General features: G+C 43.3%; 1 protein-coding gene across 1 annotated transcript; it reads left to right on the top strand.

Annotated features, from left to right (window-relative positions):
* The first annotated feature begins 1,501 nt into the window (after positions 1-1,501).
* Positions 1,502-15,115, top strand: JPT1 (Jupiter microtubule associated homolog 1). Its single transcript, XM_014601894.3, has 5 exons — positions 1,502-1,660; positions 4,951-5,096; positions 5,786-5,883; positions 8,135-8,159; positions 14,127-15,115. Exons 1-5 carry the CDS (start codon positions 1,605-1,607, stop codon positions 14,273-14,275), a joined length of 474 nt encoding a protein of 157 aa, XP_014457380.1. The 5' UTR covers positions 1,502-1,604; the 3' UTR covers positions 14,276-15,115.
* Positions 15,116-15,726: the final 611 nt, after the last annotated feature.

The raw sequence follows: 15,726 nt of genomic DNA, 5'->3' as shown, positions 1-15,726 counted from the left end.
CCCTGGATTTCCTGGGATCATCCCGATTTTTAACGGTAAACTTGTGATCCCCACACTAAAATTGGGCCATTTCGAAGATCATTGGGAAGATGCACATTGCACTTTTTACAAGCCCACTTCTTTTCAGTTGCCATTACTGCGTTCTGTTGCCGTGTGGTGATTTGTGACGACACACCAAAAATTTGTTCCGATAGTACTGAGCGTGCTCTGGGACTGTGACAGCGATGACGTGTGGCTGCGTGCCTCGGTTTTGGGGAATGCAGCTGTTTTGACAGCTTTTGGGTCTCGTCAAAATCTGAGCCGGCCCATTGCAGTACACCATGCTGAGAGAGCATCATAGAAAATTAAGGTTGGAAGGGACCTCGGGAGGTCAACTAGCCTAACATGTTTAAAACTGAACGCAGTACTCCAGATGTGGCCTCACCATAGAGGGGAAGAATTATTTTCCTTGATACACTGGCAGTGCTCCTACTACTGCAGCCCAGATATCGAAGCGGCAGTCTCCTGGCGGTGCTCTTTTGACCCTAGAGCCGTGTCACATTTTGAAAACCTACAATCTGCTTGTGTGTATGGTGGGTTTGCTGGTGCGCTGCTGGGCCGGGTGGTGAGACGGTTTTGTGAGGCTGCAGGGCAGGTGGACGCTGTGCTGTGCATAGGCTGATGCAAGCACTTGCAGGGGGTGCGGTGCATCGCCACATACCACACAACACCTTTTTCTCCAGTTAAAAAAGCAGCTTTCCTAATCTATTCCTGGGCTTGCCCTGACCGATTCAGTTTATGATCAAAGCGCAAAGAAATAGAGTTACTGGACTGTGCTTGAATTTGCTAGAGGTAGTCGGTTTAAAAAAAATGACAAACTAGGCACAAAGAGTGGAAAGATCATGTCAGGCAGTTGGCTTTAAGGTTTGGGTGGAGTAGGAATCGAAGGGGAGGGTGTGACTGCCCCCTCCCCCTGGACCCAGCCCTAGTGCTGTGATGCCAAGCTCTCAAAGTTGCGTCACAGTATGATGAGTGACGTGTGGAGGTGACGTCATTACATCACACTGTGGGGTGGTGATGTTTCCCAGACTATGTTCTTGCTTTGGAGGGTTGTTGTTGCGAGGCCGATGTGAAAGGTTCCCCCCCACTGCAGCGCAGCTACTCCCGGCCCGACCTCGCCCCTCTCCCGCCCCCTCTTCAGGGAAAGCCGAAGCGACTACGCGGATTTCTTATTTTTTTTGTCTCGCCTCATGTGTACTCGAGCCAATCAGAACGCGCTTTACTTGAGTGACAACCAGTCTCGCCAATCGCCAACAGAGAAACCAGGTATCACAGGCAGCCAATCACTGCTGGGCCGACCTATTTCTTCACCAATCACATGGGCGGAAGGGGGTAAGGCGGGATCTAGCCAGGAGTGACAGGCCCTCGCCCAATGACGCTCGAGGAGCGGGTTTGAATTAGCCATTGCGGTGCCATGTGGGGGGCGTGTCCAGGGGCGCCTATAAAAGGGGTCGCCGGGGCGGGCGGTGGTCGCAGTTGTCATCGACAGCGGCAGGAAGAGGAGTGTCCCGCTCCGGCAACGGGACCCGTCGGCCTCAGTCGGGAGCTTTCCCATCTCTCCCTCCATGACCACCACCACCACCTACACGGGCATGGACCCCAGCGGCAGGAGCAGCTCCAGGTGCGGGCGGGACCGGCGGCCCTTACCGGGGGGTGGGGCTGCTGGCACCCCCCCCTCTCCCTTCCCCCCCGCCGGGGTGACTGGGGGCCGCTCCCTCCCCTCTGCCGGGCGTGGGGCTGTCCCGGGGGGAGGCCACGCCCACGCGGGGTCCGCCCGGGGGGGCCAGGGGGGTCCCCCCGCCCCGGGCGGTGCGTGCGGGTGCGCGGCGCTGCCTCCTCGCCAACAAAGGATGGAGTCTCCCCCAGTCCCAGCCGGGCTTCCCTTCGCCCCCGGCGGGCCCCGGCCCGGGGCTTGCCCGCTGCGGCCACCCGCCCCGCTGGGTGGGGCGGGGCGGGCTCCATTGTCTCCCCGCTTCCCCGGAGAGAGCCAGGCGCATCTCTGCAGGGCCGCTGTGGCTCAGCGCATTGTGCAACGGGTCTTTAACAATTATAAGAATAAATAAAAATGCTGGCAGATGGGGATTTCCCAGGGAGGAAGCCTCATTTTTTCCCTTCATTTTTCCCCCCCCACCCCTGGGATCAAAGCCTGTGGCGTTGTATCGGCTGGTCTTGGGGGTGGGGGTTACCACCGGAGCCATTTTGACAGGCAAAGCAGTGCTGCGAAGCCGGGGTAGGCAGGTGGGGAGGGGAGGGAAGGGAAGGGAAGGGAAGGGGGTGTGGGAGCAAGAGCTGGAAGGCGAGGAAGCCATTGCTGGGCTAGAAACAAAGGAGAACTTGGATGGGGAGGGATCGCTTTGCCTTCCCTAACCGTGTGCGGTGGCGGCGGCAGCCCCTGCAAGACTGCAGCAGCGAGGCACAGGGTTTGGGGGGACGGTGCAGAGAGTCCGGTTTTCAGATGTTTTTGGCAAGCCTCCGCTTTGAGCAAGGAGGTGCTTCCTGTTGAGGATGGGAGACTTTAAGCGGCCTCTAATACGAGAGGGTCGAGATGTCTGTAGAGCTGTAGTTGCATCTTCAGCATCTTAACTCGCCTGGCTGGGTTTGCTGCGTAGTGCTAGCGCTGGCCCTTTAAGTGTGACTCAACTGTTGCAGGGCAAAAGCAAAATCGGGAGTGTCCGTGTGGATTCATGAGCAACTCTCGTGAGGATGACTTGATAGACTAACTGGGTCCTAATACTAAAGCTGAAGTTGTGTGGCTTGCATACTTGTCCCTCTCGCGTCTGTTATTGTTTCAGATGACCTCATTAAGATGTCGTAACTGCCTAGGAAACTGTTATGATGTCAGTCGTTAACTTCACCAGTTTGTCAAACTTGAAGATGCAGATTGTGGGAGCAAGCACTTGTTTAAATGTTCTTTTCTAAATCCTTTTACTGCATCTCATGCAGTGTGCTGTCACCTATGAAATCTTATGTCTTTCTGAATGAATGAGCATTTAAGGTGCTGCCCTGCCTTCTGCCTGACTTCAGACTGATGCTGCTAAAACTAACTACATCTTCCTAAGAACTAGTGGATGTGACAAATGCTACATGATACAAGAAAGGAGGTCTTGCCACTTTAGCATATTCCCTGAAAGGATCATTCCTCTGGAAAAGTAACTTTTGTTTAACCAAGGGTTACTCAAACTTGGCAAGCTATGTATTTCAAAAAGGAGAGAAGGAAATTTTTGGAGAGGCATGAAATCTTAAAAGATTCCTGGATTTCTTAAGAGGATTCTTAAGCCACTGAGTCTCTCATAAATAACCAGCACTGCTGCGTAGCAACTACATGACAGATCTCTGGAGAGGAATAAGGATCTCTTTCTAAACTTGCAGCATTTGTAGGATGTTACTAGTAACTAAATCACACCTAAATAGAACATTGGCAAGCCACATTTTATCCACCTTTGAGTTTAGCAGGCCTCCAAATCGACATCTGTGTTGTCCTTGGTGTCATAGGCTAAAGGACTAGGAAGGTCAGAATTCAGTTTTTTTTTTTTTTAGTACTGATCATCCAAGTCCACAAACACAAGTTTCCTTTTCAAGCTCTGTGGCATTCCTAGTTGAATCCTGACATGGTGAAATCCAACAGGCCTTTTTCTATTAGGAACAGCATCAAGGGCTTTCTAACTTCCCAGGCCACCTTAAAAAGGATGGAAAGCTATCTGCTTGGCCCCTGTATTATGGAACTGTCCATTTTTCAGAGCCTGGATCCAAAGTTCACGTGGAACCCACTTCATCTGGCACACTGAGGTCACATATCAGCGTTTTGAATTCTGCTTGAGAGCTGGTCACACTTCTCATCTAGCCTCATTCATTGTTAAACTCCTGAATCTGATCCTCTGGTTTCATCACCCTTCTGATGAGTTAGAGGGATATTATGCTGAAAGAATCTGCAGCCTGAGTATTGTGAACTTTCTCACTTTCCTTGCTGACTGTAAGGAGGAAATACCAGATAAGCTGATTGAAAGGTCACTGAAAAACTTGTTTTTGGAGGCTTGGACCTGTTTTCCCCGCTCCTTAGCAATTCTTCCTCAAGGTTTATGGCTTTCAAATAACTTGTTTTTGTTTAAAGCTTTGCAATTAAGTTTCTCATTAATATGAGAATCTACAGCAGATTACTTTTTTTTTTTTTTTTTTTAAATGGAACAGCTGTAAAGAGAAGAGTCTGGAGCCCAGATGTGATCAGTGATGGTGTAAAGAGTTGTGGGCTCATGAGCCAAACTTGAGTCCTTGTCATAGTATTTGCTTTGAGGTTCACTTTTCATTCAGTGCTCTAAAATGGCTATTAATAGTGGGGAAATTGGACATAGACAGAAATGAAAACCCCTTTTTGGCTCAGTTTTTTGGGAGTGGGGGCTGGGGTCCCCTCCATTGACCTTGAGATATAAAAGAATAAATAGAACTGGTTGTTTTATTAGCTTCCTCTTTTGGGCTGTCCTAATTTTTAGTGTTTGAGGAAAAGATATATTGAGGCTTCTGTGATTAGCCTCAAGCCAAAGGAATTACAGCGATGGTACAAACTCGGTTATATTGTTCTAAGTGTTGTATTTCAGTCCTGCAGTTTTAAAAATAAACCACTTTTAGTGCTTGGCCCCTGAGTGGCAAGAAGTATAGCAGACAGGTTACTTGCGTTGACCACTACTATGAATAGGCTGTGAAATTTAACCATCTTGCATGGTAGCCTTGAGTTACTACCAACCTAACCTGACTTTAAGCCATGTGACTCTTAGTTCTGTCATCACTTCCCAAAGCAGTTAGTCTACTTCCTCACCCCATGCCTTTTGGTTTGTCAATAATATTTCAATGCTGATGGTTAAAATGCTCAGTATATAAGGTTGTGAAGTCAGTTGTTTGGTTTTTTCCCCCCCTCCCCAGAGTACTTCGCCCTCCTGGTGGTGGATCTAACTTTACCTTGGGCGGCTTTGATGAGCCAAAAGAGCAACCAACGCGAAGGAACAAAATGGCATCCAACATCTTTGGGCTTCCTGAAGAGAACCCACCTTCTTGGGCTAGCTCAACAGGTAAAGTTTCACTATCTGGTTTCTTCATCCAATATGTGACTGCTTAAGATCAGCTCTGGTGTCCTGGGTTGTAAACTACTAGGAAGTGAGGTGGAACAGTCTCTAGGTTGGCTGTACATCTTGATAGAGTACGTTCTTGTGGATAATGGAAAAATTGATATTTTAAGAGTGCAAATCATAGATAGTTGGTCATAGAAGACATAGCTTACCATCTATCTAAACTACAACTGTTATGGCGTATGTATGGCATACTCTAATGTGATCTGTATAGGAAATTGGGGACTGGCCTGCAAAAGGGGTAGCATCATTAATGTTCTTTATTAGATTACACTGTGGGACTCCCTAATACAGAGGGAAGATGACCCAGTAGTTAAAGCACTAGATTCAGATTGGGTTTGAATCCCATTGCTACCAGAGCTTCCTTTGCTCTTGGAACCTTTCTGTCTGCATAAATAGAAAAAAATAATGGTATTTGCCTTACAAGGATGAGGTTGTAATGATGGACTTGTTCATGTTATGGTAATGCCTCTCGAACACTGCAGTGCAGAATACCATGGAATTTCCTAAACAATTGGGATGGAATCTTTGTCTGCTAGGACTTCATGCATTGGGACTAAAGCTTTAGAGATTATATGGCTTGTTTCCCAGTTAATTGACCTTTACAGCTCAGCTAAAACATGTGCTTTCAGGAGCCAAGCCCAGTGGTGTCAGAGAAGATTTTGAATCATCTGGCCCTCAAAGAAGAAACTCATCTGATGCAAATTGTGGAGACTTTGTAGATCAAAAGGTCAGTGACTATATCAGAAGCCTGATATAAAATATATTACTCTTCCATTTTATTGACTGCTTTATCACCTCTGGTAAGATGGGAAGAACTTTTTTTTTTTTTCCTTTGCTTTGTACTCCACAGCTTCCTTGAAATCTCCATTAATTTCTAATACTGTGTAAAGTATAGGTTTCCCTCACTTTATGTGGTTCTGTATGTGCGAATTTGCTCTTGTGCAATGACCCTTTTTAATACCAAAAAATTGTTATATGTGAGGTAAACTCACTCGTGTGCGATCGGTGTGGTGGAAGCCCACAGTAAGCTGCTTTGTGCAGTGTATCGTGGGCGTGACGTGCACCAAAATATATAGGTCTCCTGCGTGGATCTATGCTCCTCGCTCTGTCTGCGACATGTGTTTCTGTAGTTGCTATCCCCATTATGATAGTGCCCTATGCTTGTGTGTACTGTCTGCTGTTGGTGAGTACCAAAATTGTTTTGTAAAAATGGTAGAAATGGGTCTGGGGGGGTCAGTACAGTTGATGTGTTGGAACATATCCCTATGTGTTACATTATAAAGTGGGTTCCCTTTATGCAAATTCAAGTTGTGCACTGTTTTCCAGGAATGCGTGCACAGCATAAAGCAAGGGAAACCTGTATTAAACTGAGTTCTGAATTCTTAAACTGGGCACTTGCTAAAGTAAGGTCTTAGTGATAGGACAGACCAGGAAGAGGTGAAAAGCCTGGCCTCAGCTACAGGTTCACTACCAAAAATAGTGCTTATTTTATTTAAAAAAACCCAACAAACAAACAAACAAACCCATGTACAGCTCTCCTTAATGAGAACAGGCTGACTTCATGCTGGAATGTAAACCAAATAGCCTACCTACTGATGTAATGCCTTTTCTGCTCTAAACTGTGTAGAAGACCTAGTTGCCAAAGGGGTACAAAGAGCATGGATTGTGCTTAGTACATGATTTTGAATCGTACGATAAAAGCTGCTCTTGATAGCAAGAAGGGGAAAGTCTAAAGCTGACTTTGTATTTACAAATTTTACAACTGAGGATTCATAATCCTTGTGCAAAAACAAGAATTTTTTTGAAAGCTGTGTAGGCAGTGTAGTTGCCAGATAATGGTGGCCAATGCTTATGTTGTCCTAGAGGCCTATTCCTATTGTTGCTCCATGTTTAGCTAGTTCACGTTTATTGTTGCTAACAAAGGATGAGTTAGAGAGAGCTCTTCAAACTCATTAGTGTGCAAAATGTTCCTAATTTGGAACATGGCAGCTATAAACTTAAATTGGCTGTTGCAACAGAAAACAAAAGTAAGCTGTTTGTTCTAATTCTGTTATCTTCTTAATTGTATTATGTACTGTTTAGCCAAACAAGTATAACTTTTCAGAGAATCCTTTATTTTTGTACAGTAACTGCAGTTACAAATGGGGAGGCTTAAACTAGTGGTGTGGGCTCAGTCAGGTGTTTAAGGGACACATCTACTTAAACAGCCAGCTTCAATCCTGACTGGGCTTATCCATTGGAACTGTACTAATGTACAAGCACTGATATCAGATGCACGTGTACCAGCATCACTAGCTCCTGAGACTCCTCACTTCCCAGTTGGTCTGCATGAAGGGAAATGTATTCTTTTACACTTTAGGCCCCAACCTTGTTGAGCTATTCAGATGCTAATGGAGATGGGGACACTTCCAAGTTCTCTTGCTGAAAGTGTAGTTGAGAGCTGGTGAGCTTGACTTCTAGCACCATTGGGGATTTCATGTTTTATTCACACTAAACTGCCCATGAGAATTGGCAATGGGGCTCTTCCTGCACACCAGGGGCCCTACTCATTTCCTTTGACCACTGCTCTGTTTTGAGAGTCCTGCTTCTGCCCACTCAATCCTTAAATGACTCTCTAAACAACGACCACCCCACCTATGTGTAAAATGATGCATTTCGCTTGTTTGAACAGTTGACAAACCGAGGTGCTTCCAGAGGTGTGACTCAATAGCATTTCATTTGATCAGCAGGAAAATATGTGGTCTTCAGTAATGCCTTGACATCTGACTTTGGAAATCTAAACATCCTGATGTTTGCTTTATTTTCCCTTGCAGCCCTGTAATTCAGGGAGCTCTCTTGGGTATAGAGAGCCATGTTGGCTCTGTCTAGTGGCTGTCGCCAAGTAAGGGATTGTGGTCAAGACATGCCACTCAATATCAAAATGCCTTGTAAAATACAGGAAATAATGTCTCTTTCTTTTCTTTTTTCTTTCCCCTCAGGGAGGGGAAGCTGTTGAAACTTTTGGTGAGTAACTCCTTGTTTTTATAACTTGTAGTCCTTCATCAATGAACAATTTCTTTACACTTTTGAGGTGCTGGAAGGGATGGTGGTTGTCAAGTACTAAAGGCGAAATTTAGCTTGTCATTACTTCCTGAACCCTTCAAAAGTTTAATGATCACAAACTACTTCTAGAGTGTGTTTAATATAGGGAAATGGAATCAAATTGTAGCATGTCCTGGTCTCTCTCACTAACGCATTGACTCTGGTAGTGTTATTGGATGCTTTGCCAGCCAGTGGTTTAGTGCTAGGAAGATTTAAACTTGGGACTAATGGGTTAACTTGCTACTCCTGTTACAAGGGATATGGGGATGGACAGGGATAGGCATTAGCTCTGTTAAAGTTATGATACAGCGTAGCACATGATGTCTAGCTGCATTTTATCTAACCCAGGAACTAAATTTTGGGCTCTGATTATGGCAGCAATAGAACATTTCAAGAATGGTGATTTAGTAATCTTGATATCTGAAAATAGCAAAAATATATTGCTTCTACTAGGATTTTACATTTATATTTTACAAGACACCTGTAAGTAACTTGAATTTGGCTTCCTATGTTTCTAAAACTTGGTATTAAGTTCAGACTCCAAGCAATATAAATAATTATTTGTATTGCTGAACAAAAGTAAAGGTTCAACTCGTACCACCTGCATTTTCCCCAAAGATGCAAAGACTAACTTAAAAGTAACAAAAGAAATGTTACATGATTAGGTCCATCTTGTGTAACTGTTTGCCCAGGATGTACTTTTATTTATTTATGTATTTATTTATTTATTTATTTATTTTAATACAGACAAAAGTTATAATTTAATTGTACAAGATGTGCTTCCTTGAAGGCATCTTATAGAAGGACTTTCTCCCAGGCTAAGGGTGGCTCCCAGAGTCCCTAGTGGAAAGTAATCAGTCACTAATGTTGATCTGGTTTTAAAACTTCATGGCTACCTGCAGAAATGTTTCATTTACTCTGGACTGGAACTAGGCTGTTTTAGCTCTGTCCTGAGTTGGACAGTATTTGTATGCTTGGGACCAAACACTTCTTTTAAACAGTACAACTGCAGAGGGATGGAACACTGAATAAGTTAGGTACTTACAAAACTAATTGTTTTGGAGCACTTGGATTTCAGCTCTGTGACAAAATATCTAAGACCATAGTTTCTCTCTTGGTCTAGTACACTCCAGATCTATTGGTTGTCATCACAATAGCTTTCCTGTTCCTGAAGTGAAAGCATGGTTCACACGGAGAGGCTGGCAGACAATATTCTGTCATTGGTACATATCTGGTTTAGGGGTCAGTCATTCTAGAGAATTGGCAGCTTGAATATTTGTTCCTCACAGACCAGGTAAAACTGACTCCACTCCTGTCTTTTTCCCTTGATGTCATGTTTGTGCCAGTCTTGCGTTGGAGCTGAAGCATTTGTGTAGTGATGTCAAGGATACTCAAGACTGATGTAGCATCTGAAATGATTCTTCACTGATCTTCATTCATTGATTTCCTTTTTAACTATTGTTAAAAAGGTGATGTCCTCTTTTTTTACTATTATTTAGCAACCTGTTTTGTTGAGGAGGTGCAGACATTGGTAGAAACCTGTTATAAAGAAGGGGAAAATATCCATTCCTTTGATACCTGTCATCTTAGAATGGTCTCTTCCAGGATTGGGTGGAGACAATGCCTCTTCCCACCATTTACATTGGAAAGAGCCTGATTAGAACACTCATGTGATTTTTACTCTGGTACTTTGCAGGTGTCACTCTTCACACCTATAAGCTTCATCTCAGGAAGATGATCAGCACAGCTCTTACCACTTCCTTATTCTGAAAGGACATCTCCCAGGGAGACATTGATCTCAGTTTTTCTTAAATACCTCTCAGTGGGATTAATAATCTCTGACTTCCGGTAGCCATACAGCAGGTGTTAGGTTTGGGTAAAGCAATATTCCTGACTTTGGCTTTTCAAATTTCCTTTATTTTCCTTTTAAGCTATGTCCAATGATTCTTGATTAGCACTGCAGTGCTTCATGTATAATCCAGGGCCAGAACCTGATCTGAAGTTGAGAGTATGAGTTTCAAGACCTTTAGAAATCAACTCTCTCTGTAGAGTAGAAACAGTTATAGCTAATACCTAATTTATAACTGGTATCAAATGTCATTCCTGTTATGTTTCTAATGTTCAGAGTGCTAACTGCATAGCTGATGCTACCTTCACTGCTCCCAGATACTTAGTTGCTCACTTCTTAATGCTTGGAGTTTACAGCTGGTGGGTAGTTAGTTGCCTTCACTGACAGCCATCATTTAAGAAGCAAGTGAGAAAGCTGACTCTGAAGAACAGTTCAAATAATATTCCTGAAAAGTCCTTTTTAGGAGTTGTTTGCTTTTCCTTCTCTCCAGTCTGTTCAGGATTGAGGATTAGCATGTGTGGGGATGGTTGATCACAATAAATATTGAGAACATAGCAGGCAAACCATTCAAATTAAACCTGCTATCATTAGAGTGCATAGAACCCAGCCTCTTTTGCATCTATCTCTAGAAACTTTATCCCTACTATCTTAGTAGTGTAAAAACTTGTAGAAGAATGAACTCATTCAATGCTCCTCTGAGGCAGGGATAAAACAACATTTTTCTAGATGGGAATCTGAGGCACTAATTCAAAGACATGTCCAGGGTTCCACAGGAATCTTGTAGCAGTGCTGATTTTGAGTGTAGCATCTTTTGCGTTCAGCATCTTATCAACTAAGTGATTCTTTCCATAGTGACTGCTGAGGTCAGTGGGTTCCATGTACTTTACCAGTTAACCAGCTGAAGAGGATGAGGTGGTGTCTAATGCTTATCTAGTGTGTAAGCCTCCAAGAATGTGGACATGAAGATAAAGTCTGGCATTTGGAGAACTGCAGATCATTCTGACATGTCTCACAGTATTCATGAACTGTTTCACTTGAAATGCAGACAGTGGAGCATTCAGCTCTCTGCAATGAATCAATGGGCTCAACTGCAGTAGTTTCAGTTCTGCTGAGTAGGCAGGCAGTGGTATGCATGAGTTTTATGGAGGGTGTAAGCCAGAGGCTTCTATAGAATATAAAAATCCACTGCCTGTTTTAAATGTGCCTATGGACTGGTAGCTCTGAGCAAATCCTGTTTCTGATTCTGTCTAGTCACTTGTCTACATTGGTGCTTTTGAAATAAATGTGGGAGCAAAGGCTGTCACTTGCACAAAATTTAGCCAGTTTAAAAAGGGATGTGTTTCTTCTTGGACAAATACAGAACTCTGTGCCTCTCTTGCTAAGGCACTAAACTAGGCAGTAAACTACTAGTGGCCTGGAGAGTTGCCTGCTGCTATATCAGCATGCCATCTATCTGTAAGCAATTGCTGTAGCTCTCGCAAGCTTTGAAACCAGACTTGAAAGGGAAGATGTCATTTGGCATTGGTACGCATGCTTGTGCTGCAGCGGTGGGTGCTTTTAAAAGCTCCCAGGGCTGCAGTGCATACATTTGTATAAACGACGAAATGCGCATCAGTGCTGAGAAAATGGCAGCAGTGTGCTTTTGAATCTAAAATGCATCAAAGATGTTTTAGTTCAAAAGCGCACTGCCACCATTTTTTCAGCGCTGTCGCTCACTTTGCCATTTATACGAATGTATGCAATGCAGCACTGGGCATGTCACCTCGCATGTGGAGCAAACTCAATTAATCAAAGTGTATAAATGCCTACTGAGACCACCTTTTAGATGTGATCCATGCTGAAAACTTAACCCATCTGAGCCTGCACTTTTTTAAATAGTACATTAGTAAGAATTTATTTCAGAGGTGCAACAAAATCGTTAATGTTTCAGGATTCTGTTTAACGTGTAGGATCCATGCTAACCCACCCAGTTTCCAATTGTAGCATTATTAGATACTGCAGTCTTTTTCATGTTAAAAATCATTAATCTCCTTTGGATTCTTGGAGCATGTTATATATTCCTGTGCATCAATTAAATAGAACTATCTCTTTCTTCCTTGGTTTCTTAATTCTGTAAGATAATTAATTAAATGGTCTTCGATTTTAAATTGGCCAGCCATACACTTCTCCCCCGTCAAGACCTGAACTTTGTCCTATGTAAATCTTGTTAAAACAAGACTAGACACAAATAATTTCCACAGTTCCCGAAGCGTATTGCAATGCATCTCTTATCTTCCCATCTAATTACAGTAAAGCCCACAGACTTACTGTTTTTAATATTTGCAAACGGACTTCAGTTATTGCAAATTTATTTATTTTTCTGAATAGTTGAGAATTTGGAGTGGGCTGGGTTTCTGTCTGCCTTCTTCTGAACTACTTGGTAAATCTCCTGCAAGGCTTTTGAATAAAATTTGGGATGTCCTTTTGGTCACTCTCTTTTGTGGGTAAATAGATTAGATTATAGACTAGCTGCTTGGGTATCATAAACAGAAGGAAGGTCTGTTTCAGGAAAACTACCTGGAAGTATTCCCAAGCTGCAGCAGAAACTGATCTAGGTACATCACTCCTTGGCATATGTATTGAGAAGTGAAACGTCTTCCATTCTCAAATGTCTTAATGCAGGCATTGGCAGAGTGGATAACTGACTATAACAACCACCAAAGCAATACATCATACTCGGGCAAAGAAACTCTTGAGGTATTGCATGAATAAGAGTCCTGTATGTGTTGGAGTCCCTGTAATGCAATTTCAAACTGTGGAGTACACCCCTCCCCCGAGGTGTATGGTCAGGCTTGAATCTTTCATCTTCATGTCAGCTTGATTGAAAGCTCCAGCACTGGGGAAGCTAAGGAAGGATTAAGTATCTCCTCACTTGATTACTGTTTTTCAGCTTGCTTCTTTAACCATTACATTTGCATCTTGTTTACAGGCAGTCTTTGGACTTGGGACACAATTTGTTCTTGAAGAAAACCGTGTCTTAAGTTGAAATGTTGTAACTCGGAACCAATTTTCTCATAAGAAACGGTGTTGTGAATGGGCAATGAGTTCCTGAACCCAGGCCTGATGCCCTATTTTCACTAAAAAAAACCTAGAATTTTGTACTCGATTAATTATAGATGAGTAATATAGCTACATTAATGCATTTTATATTGTAAATAGCTATCATATTGATTTGGAATTACTTCTTTGAGGTGACTTTGCTGGACTTTTTGAAGGGTTCTTGGCTGGAGTCCTCTCAGGAGTCTTGGCTGGAGGCTTTTCTGGAGTCTTGTCTGCTTTATTAAAGGAGGTGTCCAAGGACGTTTGAACAGATGTTCTCCAGGGAGATGGGTGACACAGCAAACTTGTTTGCTGGCATGGTGTGGCATTGCATCGGATCAAGCCTTGTCAAATCAAAACTGATGTCATAAAGTTGAAACGGGGTGTCAATTTTTATAAACATTGTAATTGCAAAATGTAACTTCAAATGTTGTAAGTGGAGGACTGCTTGTACTTGTAAATACAGAGCTCAAGTCCAGCCCTACACTGTGGTAGCTTTGTTTTTAGCACCTGCTCAGGCTTCCATAGGAGTTGTTACAATTATGTCTCATGTTGATCCATAACATGTATGACCGCATGAATTGTGGCTTCTTGGCAAGAATTACTGGCAGGTTGCCCCATTTGGTAATGGGACTAGTAGAGTTCCTAAATGACTATATCCAAGTGTAAAGTTTGATAGTCCTTTGTGGAAATGTATTTTTAGTATTTAACTTCTGCTGGCAATATGGACTCATCAAAGCTAAACACTAAAGCAGGCTTGGGAGGAAGCATAGCTTTTTGCCCTCAGAATGCTGATCTATGTAGTGCTTCCATAGCATCTGACAAAGTGAGTCTGAACTCTCATGCCTCTGTGAACCAGTTGGTTTCTAAGGTGTCACCCTGCCCTACCTTCTGCCTCTTTTATTTAAGAGGAAGTCTGCCTTTCCTCTTCGCTGCATCAAACACACTTCTGTCTTTTCTAGAAAACACTGAGGCCGACGTAGAAGCTGTCCCGAGCCAGAGCGAAGAAAAATCCCTGCCTGCTGCACCTGTTCCTAGCCCTGTAGCACCAGTACCTGCACCATCCAGGAGAAATCCACCTGGTGGCAAGTCCAGCCTAGTCCTCGGTTAAACCTGTTCCTTCCTGACTGTTTTGAACTCGTGTCTGTTTCTTTTCCCCCCATGCTTGTGAACTGCACAACTTGAGCCTGACTGTACATCTCAAATGTCGTTCATTAAAAAGAAGCACTTTATGTACTCCATCTTTTTTTAAGTACAACTTTTTTTTGTTTGTTTTTCCCTTCTGTCCTGTCTCCCCTGGATCTACCGGAAGTGACATGAGTGTTTTCTCTAGTGATAGACTTGAGGGAAAGCTTTGAGGTATAGTAATGTATTTCAAAGGGGACTAGATTTGGTTCTAAGTGTGGTTAGAGGGTTTTTGTACTGAGGTTTTTAGAACCCCCTTAGTTTCACAAGGGTCTACAATCCTGCATATACAGGCCAGCAAGCAATCAGCAAGAACTGTCCCCTCCACCACACACGATAACTGATTATCTAAGGTTTCATTGACTTCCTTGTGGTAAATGTCTTAAGCCCCACTGTGCCATACAGAACTGTATAGTGTGGTGCTAGCTTACGCCATGCTGCCTTCAATGAGGAGTATCTGAATGTTGGACCATTAAGTGGGGTATGTGTGCCAAATACAGGGCAAATGAGTTGCCTGTCCTAATACTGGGGAAGGGACTCTTGTATACAGGAGACTTCATTCAGTGAAGGTGGAGTGAGGAGTGGATCATACAGGAGTGAATATTTGCATACAAATCTACAGGGCATTTTATTACAAATGACTCAATGCTGTGCATGATCATGCTGGTGCTTGACCATGAGGTGGAAATCTCATCCTTTAAAATGTGTGTTGTAATTTCAGAAAGCTGGACTGTTGCTTAAAAGTAAATAATATAGAAATTTTGAAGCAGTGTTTCCTGTGTGGGCTTTATTTTGGTGCTCTTGCTCATCTTGCCTTTAATTTACAGGTACGACGTCCTGTACAGGAAGGTGCAGGGACCCCCATAGTGGACACTCTCTTGCAACCTGCTTAGTGAGGGGAAAAGTCTTTTGGTCCTACATCAGCTGGAGTTGAGTCTGGCTTCTGAAGCATGATGGCCTTTTTTTAATAAAAGGATGAACTCCAAGTTAAACTTGTTTCTTTAGGATGCATTTCAATTCAACACATTTTTTTGTGAAAGAAAAAACAATAGAGATTAGACATGTTGCTGCCAGAAAGAATATAATTTGAGCTTACATACACACCCCCCTGCTTTTCAGTATGCTTGTTCACATTTTTTTGTCCATTGTCTTGAGCAAAGAATTGGGTTTGGATGTTACTTGCTGAGATTCCCCTCTAGTATAGCAAGCATCAAACAGGGGCTTAATCAGGAATAGCTTTGTATTTTAATAGCTACACTTCCATCACTGTGTTATGAGTCCTTCATGCTTTTTGGATAATGTGGGAAAGCCACTCAAGTGCTGCCTCTGAACATAGTCCCAGAATGTGGCTTTCCTTAGTACTTTTAAGGAAGGCGT

The sequence above is a fragment of the Alligator mississippiensis genome, chromosome 8, assembly GCF_030867095.1.
Source record: "Alligator mississippiensis isolate rAllMis1 chromosome 8, rAllMis1, whole genome shotgun sequence".
In the NCBI taxonomy this organism is placed as follows: domain Eukaryota; kingdom Metazoa; phylum Chordata; order Crocodylia; family Alligatoridae; genus Alligator; species Alligator mississippiensis.
This window is presented reverse-complemented; position numbering and strand designations above follow the sequence as displayed.